General features: G+C 41.2%; 1 protein-coding gene across 3 annotated transcripts; it reads right to left on the bottom strand.

Annotated features, from left to right (window-relative positions):
* Positions 1-500: 500 nt before the first annotated feature.
* On the bottom strand, positions 501-26,334 carry CYP27C1 (cytochrome P450 family 27 subfamily C member 1). Of its 3 annotated transcripts, none has more exons than XM_081885841.1 (9): positions 25,440-26,334; positions 16,274-16,464; positions 14,312-14,511; positions 13,036-13,245; positions 12,182-12,345; positions 9,830-9,996; positions 6,739-6,817; positions 4,713-4,916; positions 501-2,282 (listed from the first exon to the last, which is right to left on the bottom strand). In XM_081885841.1, the coding sequence occupies exons 1-9, from the start codon at positions 25,794-25,796 to the stop codon at positions 2,163-2,165; spliced, it is 1,692 nt and encodes a 563-aa protein (XP_081741967.1). In that variant the 5' UTR covers positions 25,797-26,334; the 3' UTR covers positions 501-2,162. The 3 variants fall into 3 exon arrangements, with proteins under 3 accessions (XP_081741967.1, XP_081741968.1, XP_081741969.1); XM_081885842.1 differs by having other exon boundaries at positions 16,274-16,461; positions 25,440-26,327; XM_081885843.1 differs by having other exon boundaries at positions 16,274-16,391; positions 25,440-25,550.

The raw sequence follows: 26,334 nt of genomic DNA, 5'->3' as shown, positions 1-26,334 counted from the left end.
GTATTGGAGCCTACTGCTGCTGCTGCTGCTGCTGCTGCTATTACCATGCCTTTCCCCCAGCCCAGGACTCGTGGACCCATTAAAAGACCCATTAGAAGACCCACAGACAATAACAGTTCTCAAAGGCCTGTTGGAATAGAAAGGTCTTCAGCTGCTGGTGGAAGAACAGCAAGGAGGAAGGAGCCAGTCTAACTTCTCTGGGAAAGGAGTCCTAAAGTGTGGGAGCAGCCACCACTGAGAAGGCCCTCTCTGGAGTCACCACCAAGCATGCCTCTGAGGGAGGCAGGACCAAGAGAAGATCTCAGAGCCCAGGCAGGTTCGCATGAGGAAATTATTTATTATGAAGAGCTTTTCTGAATCTGACTGTATAGACTGTAGGCAACAAAGCTTATGCTGTAATAAATGTGTTTGGATTGCTGGCATAAGGCAGAATAGCCCTATGATGTATTTTGTTTTTAAAGGCGCTGACAATTGCAACAATTTCAGACAAAATCCAGGGCTGATATATAATTACTTTATTATGGCTAAGGGACAAATAGGGAAAATGATCAAAGTAACTAAACGTATTTATTAATGATAGAAAACTATTAAAATGTTTCTCTTTATTTTTATATCATATGAAAAGTTAATTTACAAAAGAGCATAAAAACATATTACGACTTTTGATAACAGCTAATGCAACAGTCCAAATTACAGTGCCATAAAGAATTCAAACTGAGAACCAGTCATTTGATCCCCATGTAACCAAGTTCTCAGAGTTTCCCAAAAGCAAGCCTAAATATTGAGAGAGCACAAGTTTTGATTCTCTGCTGAACTTCTCCAGAGATGGAGAGACGGCTTCACAAGAAAGTTGGACAGATACACATTTGGAAAATTAATGTGAAGCTGAGATTAGTAAATGTCAAGGTAGTAACAGCTGGCTTGAAATATCTAATGTAAATGTATCAAAGTGAATAACTTTCACCCATTTTGTACATATCCTTATTCAATCTTACTAGCAACTGTTTAGCTGCAGGTATAAAACGGTTTCACTACACAGTAATTGCTTTAATAATGCTTTCTGCATAACAGTCAGATTGCTGTCCTCCCATTCTGTAACAGGCAAAAGTTTCAAACATAAACTTGTCTGGTTGCCACTAGCGATACAAATTGCTTATATGAGCAACTACAAAGTGCACATTTTTCAAGTACATAAACACCATGTCATTTATCTATCAGTCCTAGAGAGGGCAGTAGCCCACACAAATAATAAAGTTTTATGTAAAAGCAGGATATACAATGTGCAATTAAAAAAAAAATGCCAAGATACTAATGTAAAGCTTTTATTTAAAATGAAAGCTATATTTGTAATAACTGAATTTTTTTAAAAAATGACAGATATAAAAATTTATTCTTTAACCATTTATGTGACTTGTTGGCTTAAATTTACATAAACTTTATATTCCTTTTGCACATTATTCTAAAAAGCTTTTATGAAATAAAAATCAAACATTGGAATCTAGACAGCCTATAAGTTTCATAATTTTCTTTAAAATGTCTCTATATTTCAAAATATTATACTAGGTTTTTAGTACATTATAGTTAATACACAAAAACTATCAAAAAGTTAACCAAAGTCAAAGTGGAAGTTCCCAAAAAGACACTGAAGGGAGCAAACAAACAAACATTACTAACCAGTGTTTATCCTGCAGTCAGTCACACTTATCTTTAAGAATGAGTTTATATTTTATGCATGTGATGATTGCAGATATCCTGAGGATGTAAATCTCTTACCAGTTATCTCACAATTGCCTTTTATCACAGGCAATCACCTAACCACGGGAACCCAGCTGGAAGAGGTGACAAAGTGATTACTACTTTGGCTATCATTTACTAGAATTTGGCAGAGGATGTCTCAGTTCTTCTCAAAGGTGATGGCATGTGATAAAGACTATGACACTGTACTGGTACAACTGCTGCCTTTACCGTAACTCTCAAACCGGATTCCCAGCATAAAGAGGAATGGTTCTAATTTGGACTTACAGAATGTTCTGCATGAACATTTATAATTGTTTAGCAGGAGAAAAAGAAACCTCTAGGGACGCATATAAAGCTTAATTACAGGAATCCCATCATGCAGCTTTCGGTCAGAGGTCAGGCTGAGGAGCCTCCTGAAGGTCCTACTACCATTTCCTGTCAGCAAATTTCACATTGATGGAGTTTGCAGGAGTCAATAGTCCATGGGTTTTGGCATAAGCTGGTTTAGTTTTTGGAGAAATTTTTATTTCAAAATTTTGAAGCAGCTTGAAGGAGGGGGAAAAAAACAGAACACTAGAATTAATAAAAACTGGATATGAGAAAGGCAACAAGAATATTGATAGTCCTAACAGCCTACATTGTGGCAGAATCCAGAATACAGTGGTACCTCGGGTTACATACGCTTCAGTTTACAGACGCTTCAGGTTACAGACTCCGCTAACCCAGAAATAGTACCTCGGGTTAAGAACTTTGCTTCAGGATGAGAACAGAAATTGTGCAGCGGCAGCAGGAGGCCCCATTAGCTAAAGTGGTACCTCAGGTTAAGAACAGTTTCAGGTTAAGAACGGACCTCCAGAATGAATTAAGTTCTTAACCTGAGGTACCACTGTAGAGGAAAGAGCCTTATTGATTCCCAACAGTGGCTAGAGAAGTGCTTTTGTGAAGCAGCCATCTCAAACTGTTCATCCCCTAGCAACTGGAATTCATTGCCCTTTAACATGCGCTTCCATTTACCTGTTATGGCTAACAGCTGTTCTCTGTGAATACCTATTTTGTAAAAAGCTCTCTCATCCAATGGTCATCATCACCACATCTTGTAGCAGTAGTAAGTTCAGCAATTTAATTATGAGTTGTGTAAGTACGCTCTCTCCTTTGAAACTACTGCTAATCAGTTTGATTGGCGACTCGAACTCTCAAACTACCAGAAGGGTGAGCCATTGATCCAGGTAGAATATCCTAGGGCACTACAGAGACCCCACGTGGTGTCCACTGAAGGAACTTGAAGTGGAGCACTGGCAGTTCTGGGGTACACTACTCCAGTGAGACTTTTTTAGAGTAACTGGATCAGATGGTGTGCCTTCTGAGTAGCTTTCACCCCTAGAACCCCTTTTCAGCTATTAATCACTGGTGATGAAAATAAGCTGCTACTGAAAGGGCCCAAGTATTAGGCCCTTTGCTTTAGTCTGCAGAGCCTTGTGTGCCAGGACAGAGTGGAAGATTTTTCCATAAACACTCACTGAACAGTTGTTTTTGGAAGGTCCAAAGACTGAACTAAAGCTGCAGTCCTATGTGTGCCTGAGAGCAAATGCCATGGAACTGAGCAGGGCTTACTTCTGAGTAAACATGCTTCAGATTTATTTCAAGGCTTCATTAGTATGCACACTAGCAGCAAGTCCCACCAAGCAGAGTGTGGTTTATTTCTCAATAAGCAACTGCAGGAGTGGATTGCAAGACTGTGCTATGGGGGAACTCGTAGCACAACCACTATCTGCCCAAAGCCAGCTTGCTATAGGCCCCAAACACCTGATTGGCACTTAAGGAAGACTGCTGAGATCAGCTGCAGTATGGAGTGCATGGTAGGGAAATCAATGGCACAGCTGATACCTATGCAAAAAAGGTGGGATATAATTGCAATAAAAATAATAATAACCTGAGCTTTCTATAAGTGCTGATCAACTGATTGACAGTTACAGCAAGCCCCAAAATGGGGCTTGGTATATAGCCAAATATATTTGCATGACTATCTTGAATTGAAGCTATTCATGCAAAGGATCAACCTCTGTGGGTGCAGTTTGAGACACACCCACAAAAATTTTTTTGTTCTGTTTTATGTCTGAAGGTCCTGCCAACTTGTCAAAATGACCGACATGGGGTTGAGACAGCCAGGATCTGGCTTGCTAGTTAGATCATGTTCCTTATCCCTGCCTTAGGGGAAGGACAATATCAGAAATTATATAAGTGAATGATTTCATTATATAATTCAAATTAAGAATTGGGAAAGATAGCTTATTTGCTATTACAGATCACTCTTAGGACCATAAATCTATAGCCTTTTTTACTTTGAGTTCAACAATACGGGCAGTTACAGCCAAATAGCCCACATGACTTGCACCAGTGGAGCACTTTGAGGACTGGGTCTAACAGTGCAAACCACTATGTGTCTACTCAGAAGTAAATCCTATTAAGTTTGATGGGGCTTGCTCCCATGTAAAAGGGTACAGGATTGCAAACTAAGTCACTTATTGGCATTGCATTTATAGACCCCAATCCTTGCAAAAATATATACAGTGGTACCTCTGGTTGCGAACGGGATCCATTCCGGAGGCCCGTTCGCAACATGAAGAGAGCGCAACCCAAAGCGGCGCGTCTGCGCAAGCGTGGGTTTCAATTCGCAGCTTCTGCACATGCGCATGATGTCATTTTGGTGTTCTGCGCATGTGTGAACGGCAAATCAGGAAGTAAACCTTTCCGGTACTTCCAGGTCGCCACAGGACGTAACCTAAAAGAATGTAACATGAAGCGGACGTAACATGAGGTATGACTGTACAAATGCTAAACTTTAAATATGTGAGCAGTCACACTGAAAAGAAAGCTATTGCTGGTTCAGGGAATTAATCTGAATTTCTGAAATACAAAATCACACATATTTTAAACATTTTATATAGCAAGGAGATGTGCTTTAGTAGCCTGCTTACCTGTATTAGTGCAAGGTGAATTTCAAGTTCAGCAATTCTTTTTCCTATACAACTACGTATACCATAACCAAAGGGGATGGAACCAAAATTATCCACTCTGTCCATATTGCTTTTCCTTAGCCAGCGCTCAGGCTGGAACTCATTTGCTAATGGGAAATTCTCTTCCTGATATGATGTAGCATAATGACAGAGTGCCAGCTGGGTCTAATGAAACAAATGAACATATATTTACATATAATTTCCCAAATGTCTGTTAATGAACTACTTATAGTTTCCTAAATATACATTTTATGCTGTTTAATATAAATTCAGATTATTCACAAGGATCAATACAATTGATTAAAAAGTTTAAAAAACATTGGACAAGCTAAGATGCTAAGAGTGCAATCCTATATACGTGTACTCAGAAGTGAGTCCCACCAAGTTCAATAAAACTGGCTGCCCGATGTGTATAGGATTTCAGCCTAAATCAGACAAAACAGAACTGACCCATTTAGGGGAAAAAATGTACTAAAAATATACTTCTTTAACTTCACAAAAAGCTGTCATGCTCTCTAGATTCTTCCTCCTAGAAAAAAAAAGTGTGGCTCATTAGGTCTACCTTAAGTAATTAGTGTGCTTCATGAGCGTGTCTCAAAGCAATCTCAAATAGGTGGCTCCCTTCAAGGAGCACACCACACTAAATTTGACATCCTCTCACATAAAAGAAAACCAGATGTTTGATGCTTCAGTTAGTTGCATCAGCATTATCAATTACTTTTATTGGGAAGGTTGTTGGATGCATGACTGAAATGCAACCTCAAGGCAAAATCCATTTTTAAAAACTACTACCCTGCTTTTGGGAAACGGGTGGCGCTATGATCTAAACCACTGAGCCTCTTGGACTTGCCGATCAGAAGGTCAGAGGTTCAAATCTCCGCGATGAGGTGAGCTCCCATTGCTCAGTCCCAGCTCCTGCCAACTTAGCAGTTCGAATGCACATCAAAGTGCAAGTAGATAAATAGGTACCGCTCCAGCGGGAAGGTAAATGGCATTTCCGTGCACTGCTGTGGCTTTGCCAGAAGCAGCTTAGTCATGCTGGACACATGACCAGGAAGAACTGTCTGCGGAAGCAGACAAACGCCAGCTCCCTCAGCCAGTAAAGCGAGATGAGTGCCGCAACCCCAGAGTCGTTCGCAACTTAGTTGTCAGGACTTAGTTGTCAGGGATCCTTTACCTTTACCTTTACCTTGCTTTTGGCATACCATTGGGGTGGGGGTGTGTGTGAAAGCAACCAGCACTGTGGAAGAAGGTGGGCGAAGGGTAGTCAGAATGAACAGTTCACCAGTCTTCTCCTTATGTCCAGTAATTTCTCCATTCAACAGCATGGCAAAGGGGAATACTGAAGCAGCTCATCTCATGTACTATGTCCCCTGATACATATTACCCACAAGGTAAAAGACCTCTACCAGCTAACTCCTGTTCCCATTCTTTGGGTTACTGTTTTACCCAACTTTTTATCAGTGGAGAGCAGAATAACATGTAATTATACAAAAAGTACAATTTCAAGTTTCCAGTTCCTACACTCAAATAGGTTGAAAATACCATACAGTATAATTTTAGAATGTTTCAATGTTTCTTTAAAAAATGGCACCTATGTTTTAAGCCAATGACCTCACATGGCCAGGGGATTTCCTAGGTGCTTTAAGCACTCACTGCAAATGCTCACAACACAAATTTGCATGTTCTAATTCATGTGTATAAATGGCTCTGAAAATTCAAGATGGTGTATAGCTGTACCCAGATGTCCAATAAGCAAATGAATTTTCTTCTGTTTTTAAGACTTTTTTTTTTACAAAGGAAATCTAGGTCCCACAGCAAAAGAAAAGGAGCTTGGGATCCTGAATAACATCTCTGAACATGCCTTAAATTAAACCAGACTTTCACATAATAACTCATTTCCTAGCAAAGGCAGTTTCACGTATCCAGAGTAAATCTGTGATTTCATCCTTTCCCACTCCTTTCACAAAGCCATTGTACAACTCACCCCTTTAGGTATCAAGTATCCTCCAACAATCATATCTTTCTGGGTTACTCTACCGTTTCCTGGTAACACTGGATATAACCTACAAACAAGTGTCAATTAGATATTCAGTGCGTGTAATGTTATATTTCTTTAGAATTATTTGAAGGTGCCCACAAATGGGAAGATAGGAGGAATTCAGTGAGTAAACACTGCATATTGCCTTCAACAATGGCCCCTATATTTTTAAAAATAGCATTAATTGGATAATAGAACAGGGCCCCAATACTAACTAAATTGTTGGAAGTACAGTACAAGGTAAGAATAAACTTTTTTTTTTACAATGTAGCCAAGTAAACAGGGAATCTGCTTCAAGACTGATGCCTCTTAACAAATTGAACAGTGAGGCAGCCAAGGTCATAGAAAGCACGAATTTATTTAGGATGGCAAAATCTTAAAAAGATTGTGAAGAGCTCTAAACTTATGTGGGGCATGTCATTGGACCCATGCCTTTAGCAAGGCCACATTCTGGATCTGGTCTTCCTGACTGGGCAGAAAGAGGATGATTTGAAAATGAGGGATTGTATAAATCAGTTGCTTGTCATGGTCAGGTCACTTCCTGCTGAGATTTTGCTTTTCAGCAGCTTTTCACCTCTGCAAAAGCAGGGGAACTATTATAACTTATTGGAGGCTGATGGACCCAACTAATTTCCAGACAGCTCTGGGAGACTTTTTGGCTGATATGATTGGTGCTCCCTGTCATGTCCTCCTTGATCTGTGAAATAAACAGGTGACCCAGGCTATTGACACAATCACACACACCCCAATGTTCTCTCCCACTTCATACAGCCTGACTCCTTGGTATACATCAGAGCTTAGGACAATGATATAAGCTGGGACATCTTGAACACAAACAGAGGAAACCTCCAGATGAATGCAGCCAAACTAGAACCCAAATAAGGGCTCATTATTAAGCCTACTCAGTGGCAATGAAGTCAGCACTATTATATCCAGTAGAACTTTCCCAGATACTGTAGGACATTTTATATTCTGACTCTAAAAAGTTGGTGGAACCAATGGTGGCCCATTATAATTTGTTTGCAAAGCGTTTTGAGAATAGAGTTGCCTGCAACCATGAAGACATTGACTTCGCTATTATAGCAGGTGAATCTCAAGAGATATTTAGAACATTATCTGGTTCTGTTTTTTTTCAGATGAGCTTCAGTTGGTATGGCTTGAGGACATGAACAAGGTGTGTGGACTGGTGTGGACAATCACATGTGCTCTTAACCCATGCCCTTCATGGCTGATAAAAAGAAGTAAAGAGGGGGATGGACAGTTGCTTTTAGTTAATTAGTGTTCTTTTTATGTATTTGAAATTTTGTATTATATTTGTTTTTATAATTGTACATAAATTTGTAGTAAGCACCAAGTAAATGTAATAAACCACTACTAATACTAACAACAACGACAGCAGCAACAGCAGCAGCAACTACTATTATAACAAACTGAGCGATTGGGTAACAGACTGACAGATGAAATTCAATGGAAGTAAAATGATAAACATTCCTAGTTTCATATATAGAATCTAGATTGGCTAAAACCATACAGGATCTTGGATGTATCATAGAAAACTCAGGGTCCTACAGCAATTAGGAAAGGGGCTACACTTAAATGGAAGTATCATAATGCCATTTTTTAAATCCATGATGCAGTCGTCTCACCACATCTCAGTAAGAGTAATGTCAAGCTGGAGAAAATATAGAAAAGAGCAATAGGCAATATAAAATTATACATGTTTACTTAGAAGTAAATCCCACTATATTCAGTGGGGTTAGTGCATAGGATGGCAGCCTAAAATACTGAAGGAGATGGAGTATTGTTACTATTATTACTATTACAACTGCAGCTATAATCCTAAACACACCTACTAGGGAGTAATCTCTACTGAACACCATAGAACTTACTTCTAAGTAAATGTGCATCTGATTGTGCTGTTAGAGAAGGTATGTGAGAAGTTGACAAAATTATTTTGTTCTGTTCACAAACCACAAACTGATCAGAAAAACATGAGATGTGTTACATTTCATGCAAAACATAATCAAATTAAGAAATGCTTGTTTGTTAGTTTTGTATCATACTTGTCTACTATTGCCACTTGATCCTATGCTGGTTACTAGCATAAGCTGTCTTTCAAAAACTTCGTTGAGAATAATCTATCAATAACTATTTGCCATGCAAGTTAAAAGGGAAAGTCTATCTTCAAAGACAGTCTACAACCAACTATCTTTACTAACTAAAATAGTGTCTTTCTCCACCATACCTTCCTTGTAATCTTCATTGAGGCAGCTGACTAGATTTTATTCAGGTCAAGTAGGAACCCATGGTTTCCTGTTGCAATAATGAGCCTGCATAAGCCTCAGGCTCATATGTTTTCTCTCCATGCACAAGAAACAGGAAGCCACGGTTTCCATTACATCTGAATTTTGGGAAACCATGGTTTTTTTCTAAGTGTGATTGGTTAGCAAACTAGAATATAATGCCACAGTTTAAAACTGGTTTGTTTTAACTAATCACACTTAGAACATACGACAGTTTCCTGCATTCAGACATAAGGGGGACAGCGGTTAGTTGAAAAGATAAAGTAGAAGTTCCGAATCTTTTCTCGTTGCATATCATAGGGAACGGGAGAGGAGTATGCAAACAGACTCTCTTGAAATGAGAGCACATTATGTAAAAAAAGTCACTTATTTTAAAGAACCATGGCAACTTTGTGAAGCTGCAGGTGGAGCAAGTTTTTGAACCTACTGGCACAGTACTCTGAATATTTAACTCAAAAGGAACTCAGAGAAGCTTCTCTGTAATGTAGGGAACCTACAGCCCAATTCAATGCCTGCTTAGTCAGCAAAAAGTCCAATTGAATTCAACGTTGCTTGCTTTTATAAAAATGCATTAAATCACTATTTAAATCTGCAGAGAATAGTGAGACATACTCTAATACAAATAATGAAGGGCACGTTAAAAAACACAATTGCAATTTAGCTAAAACAAAGACACAAAACAACAAGAAAGGAACAAAAACGTTTAATGGTCAACTTAGGTTTTCTGCACTTACCTCAAGGTTTCTTTGAGAAGGGCTCTGATCATTGGTAAGTTGGGGATGTCATGTGCATCAGGGATTTTATCTTTCCCCAAGTTATTAACTATCTCTTTATAGACAGAATGCTGCACTTCCGGGTGCTTTGCTAACAGGTACGTCGCCCAAGATAAAGTGAATGAAGTCTAGGGCAGGGAAGAGACAGTACCAATGGGAAGAAGAACATTCAGTAACATTTGCTAAGCAGTAGCATTTTTCATTTTCAACCAATGGTTTATTATAACCTGAACAAAACACAGATATGATTATTATTATTGTTCTTCATAACAACAGCTAATTTTTATAAAGCTCTTACAAGAAGAGCACAATCCTATGTACTTTAATTCAGAAGTTACTGACTTCCCATGGTAACCATGGGGGGGGCAAGCAGCAGTTACGCCACTCTTTCCAATTTTGTGCTACGCTGCCTCCAGTCCCTCATTTCATTATTTTCATTATGTTCTGAATTATCGTTTTTCTAAAAAGCTCTGGACAGCTTCTCTCAGTAGAGGCTGGGAGCCATGCCTAACTACATAAGAAATTGCTGTGAGCTAAACAGTGTCTCCTCTCAGGTTCCCAGCTCCTTCACATCCTCTTCAAAACTGGCACCGTGCTAAAATAACTGAAGTGCTTTGAAGCCCAGTAACAGCTGCCCTATTCTATTCAACGTCTTTAATAATCCCTTTCTGTGCCTGCTGCTTTTATATTTTAAATCATAGCACTGGGGGACCAGGGCTTAGACACTTCCCTTCATATAGTACAGAATCATGATAATCTGGTTATTACCAGCTACAGAGGGAGATATAAATTAAGACAAATGCTCTGATAGCACAAAACAATTGCCAATTCTATAAAAGAGCTTGCTTCAAAACTAAAAGTTGAAATGCATGTATAGAACATATATATTTGACACACTTTGTTTTATTCTAAATGTCCCCACCCTTCAGGCTTAAAATCAGAACCTACTAAATTCAGGTGTGGAATTAGTTTTAATTAAAGCAAATTATTTATGTTAAATAATATCTTAATCATACTTCCATAGATGTTTCTGGGGAGAGTATTATAATTCAAATCTGTAACATAAGGTAAAATAACATCAGCTCACCCTTACCAAGGGCCAGCCTTACCATGAGAAAGAGTAAGGCAGCTGCCTCAAGTGGCAAGTATTGAAGGGCAGGGAATAGAGAGCTCTCTCTGTCTCTCTCTCTCTCTCTCTCTCTGTGTGTGTGTGTTATGCAACCTATCCTGCACCCACTAAAGCCACTGCCCTTAAGATGCAGTGGAGAATGTTGAAATAAGATTCAATGGTCTGCTGAGCTTTTCTACATGGAATGGGAATGGAAGGATGGAAGTTCTCACCCTTTGCTTAAGGCAGCCAAATGCCTTGGGTTGGCCTGAAATACCATTGCAACTCTTATTACTTAACAACACACTCACTTTTGCTTTGCCATCTTTCTTAGAGAAACTCTGATAAAGGTATTTATTTTACATATATGTAGGCAGAAGCAGACTAGTTTGCTGCTCCTCAGACCTCAGCTATAGCTTTACAGATTTCTAGAATTTTATGCATCTGAGGTACGTCTAATATTAGAGACATGGTGACATGGTGGGACTGCACCGCCCACCTGACCTCCCATCTGGCTGAGTCACTCCAACATACCGGGATGGAGAAGGGGAGGGGCACAGTGGCAATTATGACAACACAGTGCAAATCCGCCAGCAGGAGGGAGCACTGGATTGACCTCGCCACCGCCACACCCCTCCTTCTCTCCGTTCCAACATGTTGCAGTGACTCAGCCAAGCGGAGGTCAGGTGGGTGGTGCAGCCCCACTACATCGTTTGCTGTTGCAACAATCAAAACATGAAATGCTGTTTATACTGTTTTCTATAGGAAGGAAAATAACTCCATATTTATTTCTCCTTGGTTGCCTAAAAGTGGGTTTGTTTTTTGCCAATTATTTTTATTGATTTTCCAAATTGTTACAAATCGAACCAAATTAATTCAATTTAATACAGTATGCCTAAAAGGAGGTTGTATCTTGCAGCTTTAGGGATATTCTGTCTTGAGATAAATGGACCAGACAGAGCCAGCCCTGCTTTGAGCCAAGGTGAGCCGCTAGGCTTAGGCAACACATTGCAAGGGTTAATGTGAGACCTGATCCCATTGTCACCCTGGATTGAAACTCAGGCAAGGGAGAAACTAAAACAGTCCTGATTCTCTTTCTCCCCCTGCCTCACTCTCTCATAAGGAATTTAGGAAATGTCCACTGAACAACAATAACAGCAATCATACTGATAATGTAATAACAACAATCATAGCAGTAAACCTACTGTATCAACTCCTGCCAAAAGCATCTCAGTCATATTGGCATAGATTTCTTCCACTGTAAGTTCTTTACTATTAAGCAGAGTTGTGAGAAGTCCACCATCTACCTCTTTCCCCTGGTCCAAAAGGGACTTTATATCACGTAATTTATTGTCGACATGAATTTGACCTTTGCGATGAAGAAAGAAGGGGGAATGCATTTGTTAATCAGTGAGATTTCATTTCTCAAACTGTTATTTCTCATTTGTCATTTGGTGACAGCAACCAACACAGGGCTTTCATAACAGGTTTAGAGCTGTGTGCTGTTTTTTTTGTAAGCTCATTACGCATTGCTTGCTAGAAAACTGTCCTAGCTCTGCTAAACAAAGTGATCTGCTGGGCAAAGCACATAACTGCAGTCCCACATAAATTCTGTTATACAGCAAATTACACTCAAAGCAAGGGAAGCAGTATGGCCATTAACACGGCTGAAATATGAGATTTTCTTTTCTTTTTACTTTCTAGGTAAGGTGCAATGAGAAGTCAGACTCAGTTGAGATGTTCCTCTAAAGTCTCCAATCCAGTTTGGAAGATAAGGAATGGCCTAAAGCAGGTGTTGTGAACTTCACCCCAAGGTCCAAATGCAGCCCTCTAGGTCTCTCTGTCTGGTCCCTCAGACTCTCCCCGGGGCACACACCCTTTTCTCATGCCACGTCCCTTGCTGGTCCGGCTCTGCACCTTCCCTGGCTGCTTCTGCCTTGCTGGAATGCATCCTTGAACTGCAATAATGCCTCGCTACATTTATTAAGGAAGCGGAAAACATTGCCCTCCAAATTACTGCAAACTTATGAAACCAAAATGATTTTTTAAAAAACCTTACTAAATCTGAAGAGTCCATCCCATGATCTGCAGAATTCTCTCCAAGGTTTTGGAATAATTGGACGAAGCCATTTGGGGATGGCTCCTGCATACATGGTAGTCTTGAAACTACTGAACATCAACTCCAAAGCTTCAATGTATTCCACAGTGTTTTGGGGGATCTGGTTTTCCAAGCACCCCAGGCGGCACTCATACAGAACAGTTGCCACTCCTATAGAATAAAAATACATTGGGATTTATTATTTTCCTTTCCAAAGTAATTCAAGGTAAAGAACTAAAGCAAACTAACAAACACACACCCACAACTAGAACCAAAGGCCCTGTCCTAGGCACATATCTGGGAGGGAGGCCCATTGTCTCAAAACACATGGGATTAATTTGCATGGCTATAATATTGTCTGTACATTTACACCAGTGCCGGATTTACGCATAAGCTAAACAAGCTATAGTTTAGGGCCCCACTCTCTTGGGGGCCCCCAAAAAAATTAAAGGGAAAAAATGTAATTCACTATTAATATACTTCTTCTTAATTGGATTTCAGTTCAACAATTACTTTGATAATATACATATTTTGTTATGTGCAAACGGCTTTAGATACCTGTTAGGTCCATAACTTACCATATAGCATATATTCAACACTAAAACAGTAACAATTTGTTGTTGACAAAGGACAGCTGGTGATATAAAGGGCCCCATTACCTTCAGTAGTTTAGGGCCTCATGAAACCTAAATCAGGCCCTGATTTACACACAGCATTTTTTGTGGAGTAAGGCAACATACACATAGCATATGGTGTAATGGTGCAAACACTGAATAATGCACTACATTACACTGAAGAGGAATAATGTACAGTGCAACTTTATCCATCTGCAGCACAGATGAGCAATATATGTGGACCAATGTATGCCTGTTAATGACACCAGCTCCATCCACTGTTGTCCATGCCCACAGGCATGCAGTCTGTGAGCAGCCGTCCAACACCACATGTGCACTTTGCAGGCAAAAAAGGTCAATTACCTCTGATGTACTGTGGAATGTATTGTGAGACAACTATATTGTTCTCCTTAATAGCTGAATACTGTTTATCCAGACATTGTACCTTTGTGTAGAACATAAGTGTGTTCCTTTTGCCAACTTGAGTAATGCAAGAGCAGTTACAGTTGTTGTTTTTGTTGTTGATAATATCAATAAGTAATAATAATAAACAATAATGGTTAATGAAACACCAACACAGCCACATCTTCCATTAATTTCTAAGAATGAATTATCAATCTCACCTTCCATTGAATACTTGAAAAAAAGGCTGTTAACATTTGTCACTGTTTCCCCATCTTCTTCTTGATTTCTGAGAATGTGGATTCTCTTAATTAAATCTGCAATAACTTCATTAACTCCTCCTGAGAAAACGGCAACATCTTTGGGTTTTACCATTTTTTGCCTTAGTACACGCCTCATTTTTAGCCACTGTTCCCCTTCTCTGGAAGAAATAACAGTTTAAAATTATCTAAATAATTATTTGCGTCAATAAGTAAAAAAGAGAACATGTCTCATTAGAAAGCCATAACCAAATGTGTCTATTCTTGAAAGTGTTGTTGGAGGAATAATATTTGTGTGCTGATTATTCAATCATTTAGATTCAACAAGAAGCAGATAGCACATTGCCTTACTGGTTATATATTACATATTTTACAAACTGGTCCAGTTTGTCCAAGTCCAGTTTCAAGATAAATAACCATAAAAAGAGATAGCAGTGCCCTTTAAGTTGCCCATCAACAATTAGCACTTGAATAGCAGACTGAATAGGCAAACAGTTCACCTGGTCTCAGCTGTTGCTACTATATTGAGATTATATATTTCCATTTGAGACTTGTTTCTAAATGTGTGTTTGCATTAGCATATGCAAACCTGTGTCTTCTTTTGTCCCCTTGCTTTGATAGTTTTTTTTCTGATTCATAAGAGGCCACCCTAGAGGTGAGGTGTGCTCACACATGTGAAACTGTGCAGTCTGATCAGATCAGTTAGGATACAATTAAGTCCAGCTGCCTCCCCATTTCCCCCTCCTCCAAAAAAGGTGCCTAGCACTGTTGTTTGAACAGCGGAGATCTTTGTGTATAATGGAATATATCTGGATCAGTGCTACTGAATTTTGTTATTAATATATATCAAACTAGGCAATGGGGCGTCATAACAACTCACACGTAAATTAATTAGAAGTTTTGATAGGAATGTAACCCATACCACTCATACCAATTTGATCAGAGTTTGCTTCCCGACCCCCGACCCCCCTGCTTCCATGAAATGCATCTAGTCCTTGCTAGCTTCCTTATACTCTTAAGTACGGTATATTGAGGGGAGATCTGATGTTAAGCTAGTGGACCTGATGGAGCTCACAGTCTTCTCCCCACTGTACCCTTGGGGTATGTGGGTGGCTGCAGTGGGAAGGAGAGGATCAATAAGCCCCATTTACACAAGCAGAAGTCTGTTCAGCAAGCAAAATGCTTCCAGCAAGATGATACAAGTGGATATTATACTTTAAGTCTGATTATTAAATGTTCGCTTTCTCAGTTGTGCCATGCCGTTTCGAATTAAATGCCATTCACTTCAGTGGACTTTAAATATATATAACAGTGGGGTGATTGAAGCCTAACATACAACGGTTTGACTGCATATTAAAAATGGGTGACATTCTGCGTTAGTCAAACACCGAATAGAGCCATTGACGTTGATGGACTTAAGTTATGGGTTTACTCTGAGAATAACTAACATTCCAATAATTATATATTTTTTAATTTGACTAACATTGTCACTTTACTCATTTACTATGGGGGAAATGGAACATTCCATCTCTACACTTACAAAAGAGATACAGTACATTTATTTTTGTCCAGACTGTAGCATTAAGATGCTGCTAACCTTTACTAATGTACAGCCTAGTTCTTACCACATAAAGCACTTAGCTGCTGCAATGTTATCATGTGATAAAAGCAGAAGAATGTCTGTGAGTCATAAAGGGATTGGCTTTCTTATAAGCACATTGCATCAATAATTACTCTGAATGTTCCCTAAAGGCATTTGCCAACACTCATCCCCATAGGTATATAATCATGCTACAAGCACATTCTTTCAAGAAACGCATTAATCAAAAACAGTTTAAAATGTATCATCAGTGTCTTTTGTGTGAAACCCAAAGATATAAACATTGTTTGGCAACGTAATGCCAAAAATACCATTGCACTCACGCAGATATAAGTCCTGTAGCTCTCCCTCGTAGATCCCTGTATTCCTGCCAGGAATCCATGTCAGCTCGTTGTGGCGCGGATCCTTCTTCCCGAAGAACCTGAGCAACCATGTCTCGATCTGCAATGGATACAACTAGTTTGGGACCAAAATGAGACTTGAAAATTTTTCCATATTCCCGAACGTGCTTCTGCTATGAACGAAAAGTAAATTTCAGATGAATACATTATTCATTCTTACCAGCAAGAAAAAATATAGTCATATGGCTATGCAGTTAGAAGTAATGAACTACATTATAGCCTGATTTCCCAGATTCCCTGGCACCTGAAAAGCTGCTGTTGCAGAGCTCAAGGAGTTGAAGCAAAATGGGTTTTAATCGGAGCCCAGGGGCATTCCCCCAGGGCATGGTTCACTCTTCATAATGCAACATTACAAGTTCTGTCATGGACAAATCTGTATTGTGACCCAGGGAATTAAAAAAAAAATGATAGCTTCAAGCATTGTACATAATTTCAAGAACTTGAAGTATAAGATCAGGTGTGCTTTCTGTTTTGCCCAGTTGTGAAACTTATGAAAATGCTCTCTTTCCACCACCCCAGTGGTCAAATATGTTTATTAGAGTTCAGAAGAATGTGTTGTTAGAGCATGCAAACAATATATATTTATTCATTTTATAGAAATTATATCATAAACGTTATAAGAGTTTGACATAATCAACATTAGATGTGTCTGAATTATTTTTTTACAGTGTGTTAGGATTGGAATAAGAACAGAAATTAAGAAATTCCAACAAACCTGAAATGGAACTTTGCCCACATTTTTAATGATTTGAAGTGACATTTTATTTATTTTACTTTATAATAAAGCTAACAAAGCAGTGTACAATAAAGGAAGATAAAGTATAAAATATGAAAGATTAAGAACTTTATACAGTGGTACCTCAGTTCTTGAACAAAATCCATTTCAGAAACCTGTTCAGCTTCTGAAACATTCAAAAACTGAAGTGCGGCTTTCCATTGCTTTCAAAAGCTTCTTGCACTCAGCAGAAGCCGCGTTGCATGTTCGGGTTCCAAAAAATGTTCAAAAGTGGAAGCATTTGCTGCCAGGTTACCAGCGTTTGAGAACCAAAATGTATGACAACGGAGGCATTTGGGAACCGAGGTACCACTGTAAATGGAAGTCTATACAGTCAGTAATACAATTATACAGTTATTATTCCATAAAATGGCAGGGTAAATGAAAGTCTTCTTAAATAAAAATATCATTACTGGCTGTCTAAATATCAAAATGCTAGGTGTTTCAAAATGTAACATTGCAGAGGGCTGGAGCTGCAACTGTAAAAACCCAGTTTCTAGTGTATGCTAAGCACACATCTGGGGCATACAGAACTGAATAGTGCTGTTTCCAGGCAGAGATATATATAGGAAGAGAAACAGTCCCTTAGGTAACCTGGTCTCAAACTGTTTAGGGCTTCAAAGGCTAAAAGGAAAACATTGAGGTGAGCTCTGTAGCAAGTTGGCAGCCAGTGCAGCACCCTCAGAACAAGTGCCGTATGGTGTTGACTGGCTGTCCCAGTCAACAACCTATCTGCAATATTCTGCTCCCGCTGCAGTTTCTGGACTAAGCTTAAAGGAAGCCCCACATTAAATGCTCTGCATTAATCCAGTCTTCAGGTTGCCAGTGCCAGGACCACAGCAGGCAAGCTTCTTTTCTTAGGGCAGGAAAAGCCATAGCTGTCTAATCAACTAAAGCTGACACAAGGCATTTCTACCCACCAAGGCCACATGCTCCTCAGGTGACACAGGAGACTATATAGATATTCCTTCAGAGGGAATGCAACCCCACCTAGAACAGGTTGCTGACCTATCTCCCAGACACAGAAACCACTCACCCACAGGGCTTCCACACTGCCGGGTTTTAAACTAAAAGAGGGATTCAACTAAGTTGTTGTGTGCTCAGAATGAGTTCTGCTCATGCAGTGGAACTCCCACCTCCCTCCATGCTCTGCTCTGGAAGGCTGGGGAAGAAACACAGAACAGGTTTGGGGGCATGCTAGGGGGCACGTGGGCAGAAGAGATGGGGGAAAGTCCCATTGTGAGAATATACTTCCTTCCCCACATGCATACACCACTTAGCACTGTATTGAATTTCTCCGTAGGTTTATTGGCCCTCAACCCGCCTAGCACTGAGCTCTGTGCAGAGCCTGTTCTCCTGACTCAGATCTAACAGAGGAATAGAAATATTTCTCTTTGGCATGCTGGTAACACTTTGTTCCAAATCCCAGCACCTTCATATAGATAGTAAACAGCCTTGGGAAATAATATTGCCCTGCAGAACCTCATAGTACAAATTCCAGAGGGGCAAACAGCACTCCTCCAAAGCTACTCTCTGGTACCAACACTGCAATCAGTATGGGATCTACTAAGTGCCCACAACACCATGCTACAAAACCAGTCCAGAAGGATACTGTGGTCAATGGTATCAAAAGCTGCTGAGAGATCAAGCAGAAGAAGCAAGAGCTTACTCCTCTTCTCCCAATGAACGTCATACATCAGGACAAACAAGGCCAATTCAGTACCAAATCCAGTTCTGAACCCAGACTGAAATTAGATGAAAATAGCTTCATCCAAGAATGGCTACAGCTCATCCACCACAACAATTTCAATCTCCTTTCCAAGAAAACATTAGCAGTTGGCTGGTAACTATCACAGATTAGTGGGTTAAGGGTTGCTTTTTGTTTCTAGGAACAGCCATGTTAGTAAGCAAAATATTCCATTTTTGTTCAGTTCTTTCTTCTGCAATACTTTTGGTTTTCCCATTTCTTGGAAAAATCTATTTATGGTCTATATACTGATTGCCAAGGGAAAAAATACATGCCCTTAAATGTCCCCACCTTACAGCAGCTTGAATCTTTTAAATACATTGCAAAATTATATATAATTTTAGAGGGAAGAAGGCTTATTCATATAGCCATATTCATGAATCTCTGCCAACTGGAGACAACAAGAAGACAATTATGAAAGAAGAGCTGGTGAAAAACATTTGAACTATGAAGAATTTTAAAAAGTGCCTTCCCTAGTGGATTATATTACATAAAGACGAAAGATTATACTTTGTTTAATAAATTGTGACTGAACCACTTTATTTCAAAACTGAGGAACAAAGTCTATTTAAAGAAAGAAAAACTAAAGTTGTGCTTGAGAATTCTGAGATTCATTTGGAAATTATGCTCAGCAGTCAAGAACTACGGCTTGGATCCTAAACTGCCCTTCTATGAATAGAAAGAACTCTCATCCAAGGAAGGCTTCTGCAGGCAGAGGGAAAGGTGGTGATTTTCGTCCATTCCCCCCCCACCCCCGCTCCCACGTTGTTCCTGGAGGACCCCAGGCCTCCAAGGCATATTTTCAGAGAGCACAGAGGGCTGCAGAAAAAGAACAGAATAAGTAAAAATCACATTACCCAGCATGTGCCAGCTGGAGTATTCTGTGAGAGTTCTGCTCTCATGAGAATTTAGGGATCCAATCTGCTATGGCCTCAGTTGTGCTGCAGATAAGGGCTTTCTTCACCAAAACGAAGCAAAACAGAAAATCTAAATCTGGGAAATGATTTTTAAAAACCTCCCAATAATCCCAATGACGTTTAAATGCTGTGCTGTGAAATATTGCCTGCTCACTGGGCTCACCAATGTCATACAAGCATTTAATCTTTGTTCAGTCATTAAAACACTGTTTATAATTTATGTCATCTTCCCCTGCCAGCTAATGTCACATACCACTTCACATGCAAATATATAGATTTTTTTTGGGGGGGGGGGAATCATTCTCTGCTTTCTTGCTTAACAATGCAGAGAACACATTGCATAGCTATAGCTCTTCTAAATGAAAGATGTTTCTCTTTAACCAAAGCAGAGCTAGGCATAGATGTTGTGGCCTGGCTTAATGTTGGAGTCAGGTTACTGACAAACAGAACCTTCATTGTAAAACCACTCAACTCCCTCCCCCACTTTCACATATGGTGTGATGCATGGAACATTCTGCATGTCAGACTGCATCTTTTAAGTAGCTGCTGTGATTGCTCAAAGGTTTCAGATTATTATTTTTTATTCTATTCACTTACGTTCTTAACAGAGTTTTATTAATTCTTTTAGAGAGTTGCATAAGTGCAGTGGTTTGCATAAAACTCTTGAACAAGAAAGCTACACAGTACTACAGACTGAGTCATGTACTTGCTTGCTACCACTTCCTGTAGCTTCCAATAAACTGTAAATGGTTTATTTCCCTACATGGATGTACAATCGAAACAAAACGTTTGAGTTGATTATTTAATTAGCTATCCCCTTTCTATTGTGCAACCAACATTGTGAAAGGTTGGCTTTTATGTCAATATTTTCAATAAATGCATGGGTGATATGAGGAGTCTAACATGCAGATGCCTTTGTGAAGCCCACAGGCAGGAGTTGAGGGTGCAGCAGCCACTAGTTTTCAGAGCCATGCTTCCTCTGTCCTTGGAGGTAATATACAGCAATCATACCAAGGGCTGAGGCCTTGCTGATGAATTGGAACAATTGTCAAATAACAATAGTATGCTTGTGGAAGACTCTTGAGAGTCCCATGGAATGCAAGAAGTTCAAACCTATCCATTGTGAAGGAAATCAGCCCTGAGTGCTCACTAGAAGGACAGATCCTGAAGCTGAGGCTCCAATACTTTGGCCACCTCATGAGAAGAGAAGACTCCCTGGAAAAGACCCTGATGTTGGGAAAGATTGAGGGCACAAGGAGAAGGGGACGACAGAGGACGAGATGGTTGGACAGTGTTCTCAAAGCTACCAGCATGAGCTTGACCAAACTGCTGGAGGCAGTGGAAGACAGGAGTGCCTGGCGTGCTCTGGTCCATGGGGTCATGAAGAGTCGGACACGACTAAAAGACTAAACAACAACAAAATGCTTGTGGAAACTGGGCCCTCTTTCAGTGATGTTTGGTGCTGTTCTTCATTAAGTGTTTGTGAAATAATCTCAATATCCATGCTGAGACCTCTTTAGTGCAGCTCATGACTTAATGGCATGAGTGGGCTGCTCTTGGTATGGATCAGAACCTACTTATACTACAAATCGCACCTTGGATTTGTACTAGACAGGACACTGGAGATCAATACATGGGAAATGTAGTTACAGCAACATGGATAAATCCTTACCTGGTGATTAGCTTTATAGTGAATACAGCCTTCTTGGGAGAGAGTAATAGTAGTTAGGATAATCTGGCTATATAAAGGCTAATGGTTACAAACGGTTTATTGACTGCTCTCCAGGGAATTTCCTTCAAATAAATATTGCAAGTTGTCCCACTGAAGTACTAGTCAACTGCTAAAGCAAGGAGACAGTATGGGCAGTTGACACTATTGTTCCTAGACACACTATCCTACATGCCACAGTTCATGGTCAGGCTGCACATTATGCTTCATGCGTAATAGAAGCTAGGCTTCTTGTTTTTATCTGAATAATTACAGCCAGGGGACAGGAAGGTTATTCCTTCCATCCACAGTTGTGACCCTCCAGCAGTTTCTTTTCTTAAAAAGAAAAAAGGAGTCCCCATTGTTGCCAATTGTCTCTCTGTCTCTTCAGGTTTGATCCCTAATATTCTGTAGAGTTTAAGACAATGAAGAGGTAGGGATGACCAAACACAGACCAGAGCCTGCGTTCTTTTGTGGCAGTGATGGTGATGTGAAAATCTTACTTACCATATCTACTACCACTGTATCCACAGTGGTCAATCAGCTGGACTTTTCTAGGTAGCTATGGGCCTGTTATATCCAGGTCTCTAATGGGACAACAAACCAGCCCTGGTTATCTGCTGTGCTACATTTGCTAAATGTGTTGCAAGAAAAACTGTTTGTATCCAAGCTGATTTAGCTGCTACATTGGAGAACAACATTTTAGATGTGCCCTTGCCTTCTTATTACATTTGCAGAATGAGTTTAGTTGCTTAATTTCCTAAGCAGGTAAATTGATATTTAGACCTAAAGGTCTCTCTGCTAGTGCGTGGGGGTTTCTTTCTTGAAAGTTTTCATCTCTTGAAAACTGGTTCCAGAGGAAGAGGGGACTGAGATGAAGAGAATTGGGAAAGGGGTTTAATAATGAGCCAGCCTTCAATCTACAATTAATGGGCAACGTGACTTAGAATTTGGTAGGTATTTATCTCACAAGCTTTCGGATAAGCTTGCTAGGTTGGTTAGGGAGATTGTAAATGCCTCTTTTATATGAGCATGTAGGAGGTGGTGGTAGCGGTGATGAAATCTCCTTTTGCAAGTCAGTTCCAGATGTCAGTAAGTCATTTCCCTACATTTTTGTATGTCTTTTAATCTCTGGTCCTTCCAGTTCCAGATTCCTTCCATTTCCTCCCCTTATTCAGCGTGTATAAGGTACAACTGAACAGCAAGACAACAAGATTTGGTGAGATCTCCATATGCTGTTGCCATCCCATTTTATCTTTCTTTCTCATCCAATCCAGGAGCGGCATGAGATCCCACATGGCTTCTAACATGCCTAGAACGTGGATGTAAGTGAATTGGCAAACTCAATCCAGAAAATACTGAACTGATATTCTGAGTGTGTGTTGTGCCCTGTCAGGTTTACAATCTGAAATCAATGCATTTGACTACTTAGCCCCCAAGCCAATTCTGAAGTATTCTTAACTGCATATAAAGACCTGCACAACTCTGGACCAGTATGCCTGAAAAACCAAAATCCTCTCCATTGCCCAGTAAGGTCATTAAGCTCAGCCGGCAGTCTTGCCACAGCCTAATGATGATCAGCTTGTGGTAACAAGGAAGCAGACTTTTTCATTGGTGGCACCAGTGTTAGGAAATGCATCCCTTACTTAAATATAAGAGGTCCCATCTGTATTGGTATTCCACTGGCTTTTGAAACATGCTTGTTTACACAAGCATTCCCTTGATCTCTCCAGAGTCTCCTGTTTTAATTACTGTGGTTTTTTAATTGAATATTTTAATTGCGGATTCTTTTAACTGGATTGTTTCATTGTGTTTTTTATTATGGATATTTATATTTGATTGATTGCACAGTTGTTTTTTATACTTATAAACCACTAAGAATGCTCTTTTGGCATTAATCCATATAGAAACTAATGAATAACAATTTATTAATGTGTTACTAATAATATAACGTTGTGGTGCATTTCTTAACTCCTGTCTGCCCCCACATTTCACTGTGAGCACTATGATACACTGAGAGCACCCTCTTAAATATATTAGCAGGATATATCATATCTTATCTTTCATTAGCAAGGGAATATGAAAGGACCCCTCAGCGGTTACTCACAACTACAAAACTTCCCAGTATGCAATATTTGATGGTCAAGGTAGCAAGAGAGAGAGAGAGAGAGAGAGAGAGAGATCCTTTTTGCCATTTTAAAACCTGCTGAGGCCAATAAAGAAAATAAAGCAGTCCCACATGTCGAGCAAAACAACCGGTCCCAGGGATGAAAGGCTTAGAGAAGCAGATGTAAAACGTTAGCGCTGTCAAGTGCCAGGAACAGCGTGGATGGCAAATGCACCAAGTCCTTCGGGGCGGGGGTGCAAAATGTGTTTTTGTGTGGTGTCAAAACACTCCTGGCTCCATAGCAACCCTCCTGTTATGCGACGGGGGGGGCGGGGGGCGGGGAAGGGCTGAGCACAGAACCAGATGTGGGCAAATTAGCAGCCAAGCACCAACCCGAAGCGGGGAGGGGTGGGTGGGGAAGGGATCTTAGCGTTGCCTCTCTTCAAAATCACCCTGCCTTCCCCCCCCCCCCCGCCCCGTTCAGGCTGGAAAGCAGACAACTGCTGGTCCCACCACCACCCTCCTCAACCCCACGTCACGTGGGGCTCATCTCCCCGCCAGCATATGGGGCGGCGAACGGAGGAGTGTGGCGCCTTTGGGCGGGGGAGGAAGAGCCCTCGTCGCCCACCCGGCGCCGTGGGCATTTGGGCACCGGGGAGCTGCGCGAGGATGAGCAGCCGTGGCCTCCCTGCGTCTCCTCCAGCCGCCACTGCTTCGCGCTCTCTTTCAATAGGGAGCGAGGGAGAGGGAGGGAAGGAAGAAAGAAAGGAAGGAAGTTCGCCGGGAGACGGGGAGGGTTTCAAAGCGCCCGCCTCCGCTGAGGGGACGTTTGTGCAACTTTCTCGCCGGCAGCTCGTGCTGCTGCTGCTGCTGCTGCTGCTCCCCCCCCCCTCGTCAACCATATCTCTATCTATCTATCTATCTATCTATCTATCTATCTATCTATCTATCTATCATCTATCTATCTATCTATCTATCTATCATCTATCTATCTATCTATCTATCATCTATCTATCATCTATCTATCTATCTATCTATCTATCTATCTATCTAATCCAATACGTGCATATATACTCAACGTCCCCCCTCCCCCGGGGACCTGTGCAAACGAAGGCGACAAAATGGTCTCTCCCCGGAGCTGAGGAGAAAGGTGCGGGTTTCAGCCCTGCGACCCCGGAGCTCCCTCGTCAGCTCCTCACGGACACACATACGACGCACGAGGCTGCGTCACGCGCGTCTCCCGCCACGGCGAGACGTGGGGGAGGGGGGGATAGTTCGGAATAAAAGCCTTGACCAAAGTCTGGAGCTCAGACATTTCCGACCGCAACGCCTCCTTTTCACGTTCTTTTCCGTCCCCTCAGAGCATCTGCCACAAACAAACAAAAAAGCACCTCAGAAGTCACGCTTCAGACTTCCAAACTATTTAAATACCAGCTAGTTATATTTTCTGGCACCTATTTTCTGACTTGTCGGTAAAGTTATCAGACCGTTCTTTTATAAAAACAAAGAACGACACACACACCCCTACAATCTCTCTAGGTTGTATCTGCAACCCGATATTTTACAAAAGGGTTCATCATATACTCCTCTGGAAAACAAAGCAAGGCTACGTCTTGGAGAAATAACACAAAACTGATTTCATTTTCTGAATGGGGGGGACGGGGCACACACACAGCTGCCCTCCTTGCTTCTCAATCAGACGACAAGGGAGCCCTGCGAGGGGAGAGAAATGCGCGTGAAATCTTCCTGTCCCACCACCGTGATTCACTCGCTCTTTTGTTGCCCAATTTCGTCGACCGTCTCCTGCCACGGATCCCCTTCCGCTCAATGGTACCTGGATCTCGTGAATGCGGCTGAAGCCATCCTTCCAGAAAAACTCGACCAGATTGGAGAAGGTCTTGGGTCCGGGCATTTCCCTCAGGCTCCTCACTCTCTGGTGGCTCGGGTGCTGGCAGGCGTCGAGGAGGAGCCCCCGGGCTCCCCGGTCCGAAGCTGCCCCCATCTCGTCGTCGTCGTCGTCTTTGTCCTCCGCTCTCGCAGCTGCCTCCTTCTGCCCCTCCAGGGACGGGCTGCCTGAAAGTTTGGGCAGCTGGTGAAGCCTGCTGACAAAAGCCACGCCGCCAACGCCGCTCCTGCGAGGCTCCAGCACCTGCCTGCAGTCCCTTCTCAAGACCTTGGCGAGGAGAGACATTTTCTCTGTCTGCTGCACTTCAGGGGCTGCCGCCTTTCATTGAGTCGCGGCTCCTCTGTGGGATTTCTCGTCCAGCAGTGCTTCTTCCCCAAACTCTTCGCTGCCTGAGCATCAGTTTACACAGACCATTATTAAAGGCTCCCTCCCCTGAGGCTGGGAAAAGGCGGGGTGGCTTGCCATGAGGGGAAGGAGGCGGCATGTATTCTGTTTCATTTAGGTCAGATGAAATGCCCCACATGAGTGTCTGATCTGAAACTGGTCAACATGCAGGTTTTTCTACTCTCCTCCCCACTGTTTTGGCAAAAAAAGGAGGGGAGGATTTGGCTGTGAGGCGCCTCTTTCTCTTGGTCGGCTTGGTTTCCATGTGTCAGCTAATGCTCAGCCCGATTCCTAAGCTGCACAAAGAAGGGCACTCAGTGTGCCGCAGAATAACCAAAGGGGGAACCCTGAGTTATTCTGTACACAGAATGCTGAAAATGCATTCAAAACTGCATAAATGACACATCTTTGCCATGATGTCCTCCACGGATCCTTATAA

This window comes from Podarcis melisellensis (assembly GCF_964234715.1).
Source record: "Podarcis melisellensis genome assembly, chromosome: 1".
NCBI classification, from domain to species: Eukaryota; Metazoa; Chordata; class Lepidosauria; order Squamata; family Lacertidae; genus Podarcis; species Podarcis melisellensis.
The sequence above is the reverse complement of the archived record's forward strand: the minus strand, read 5'-3'. Positions and strand labels throughout refer to the sequence as shown.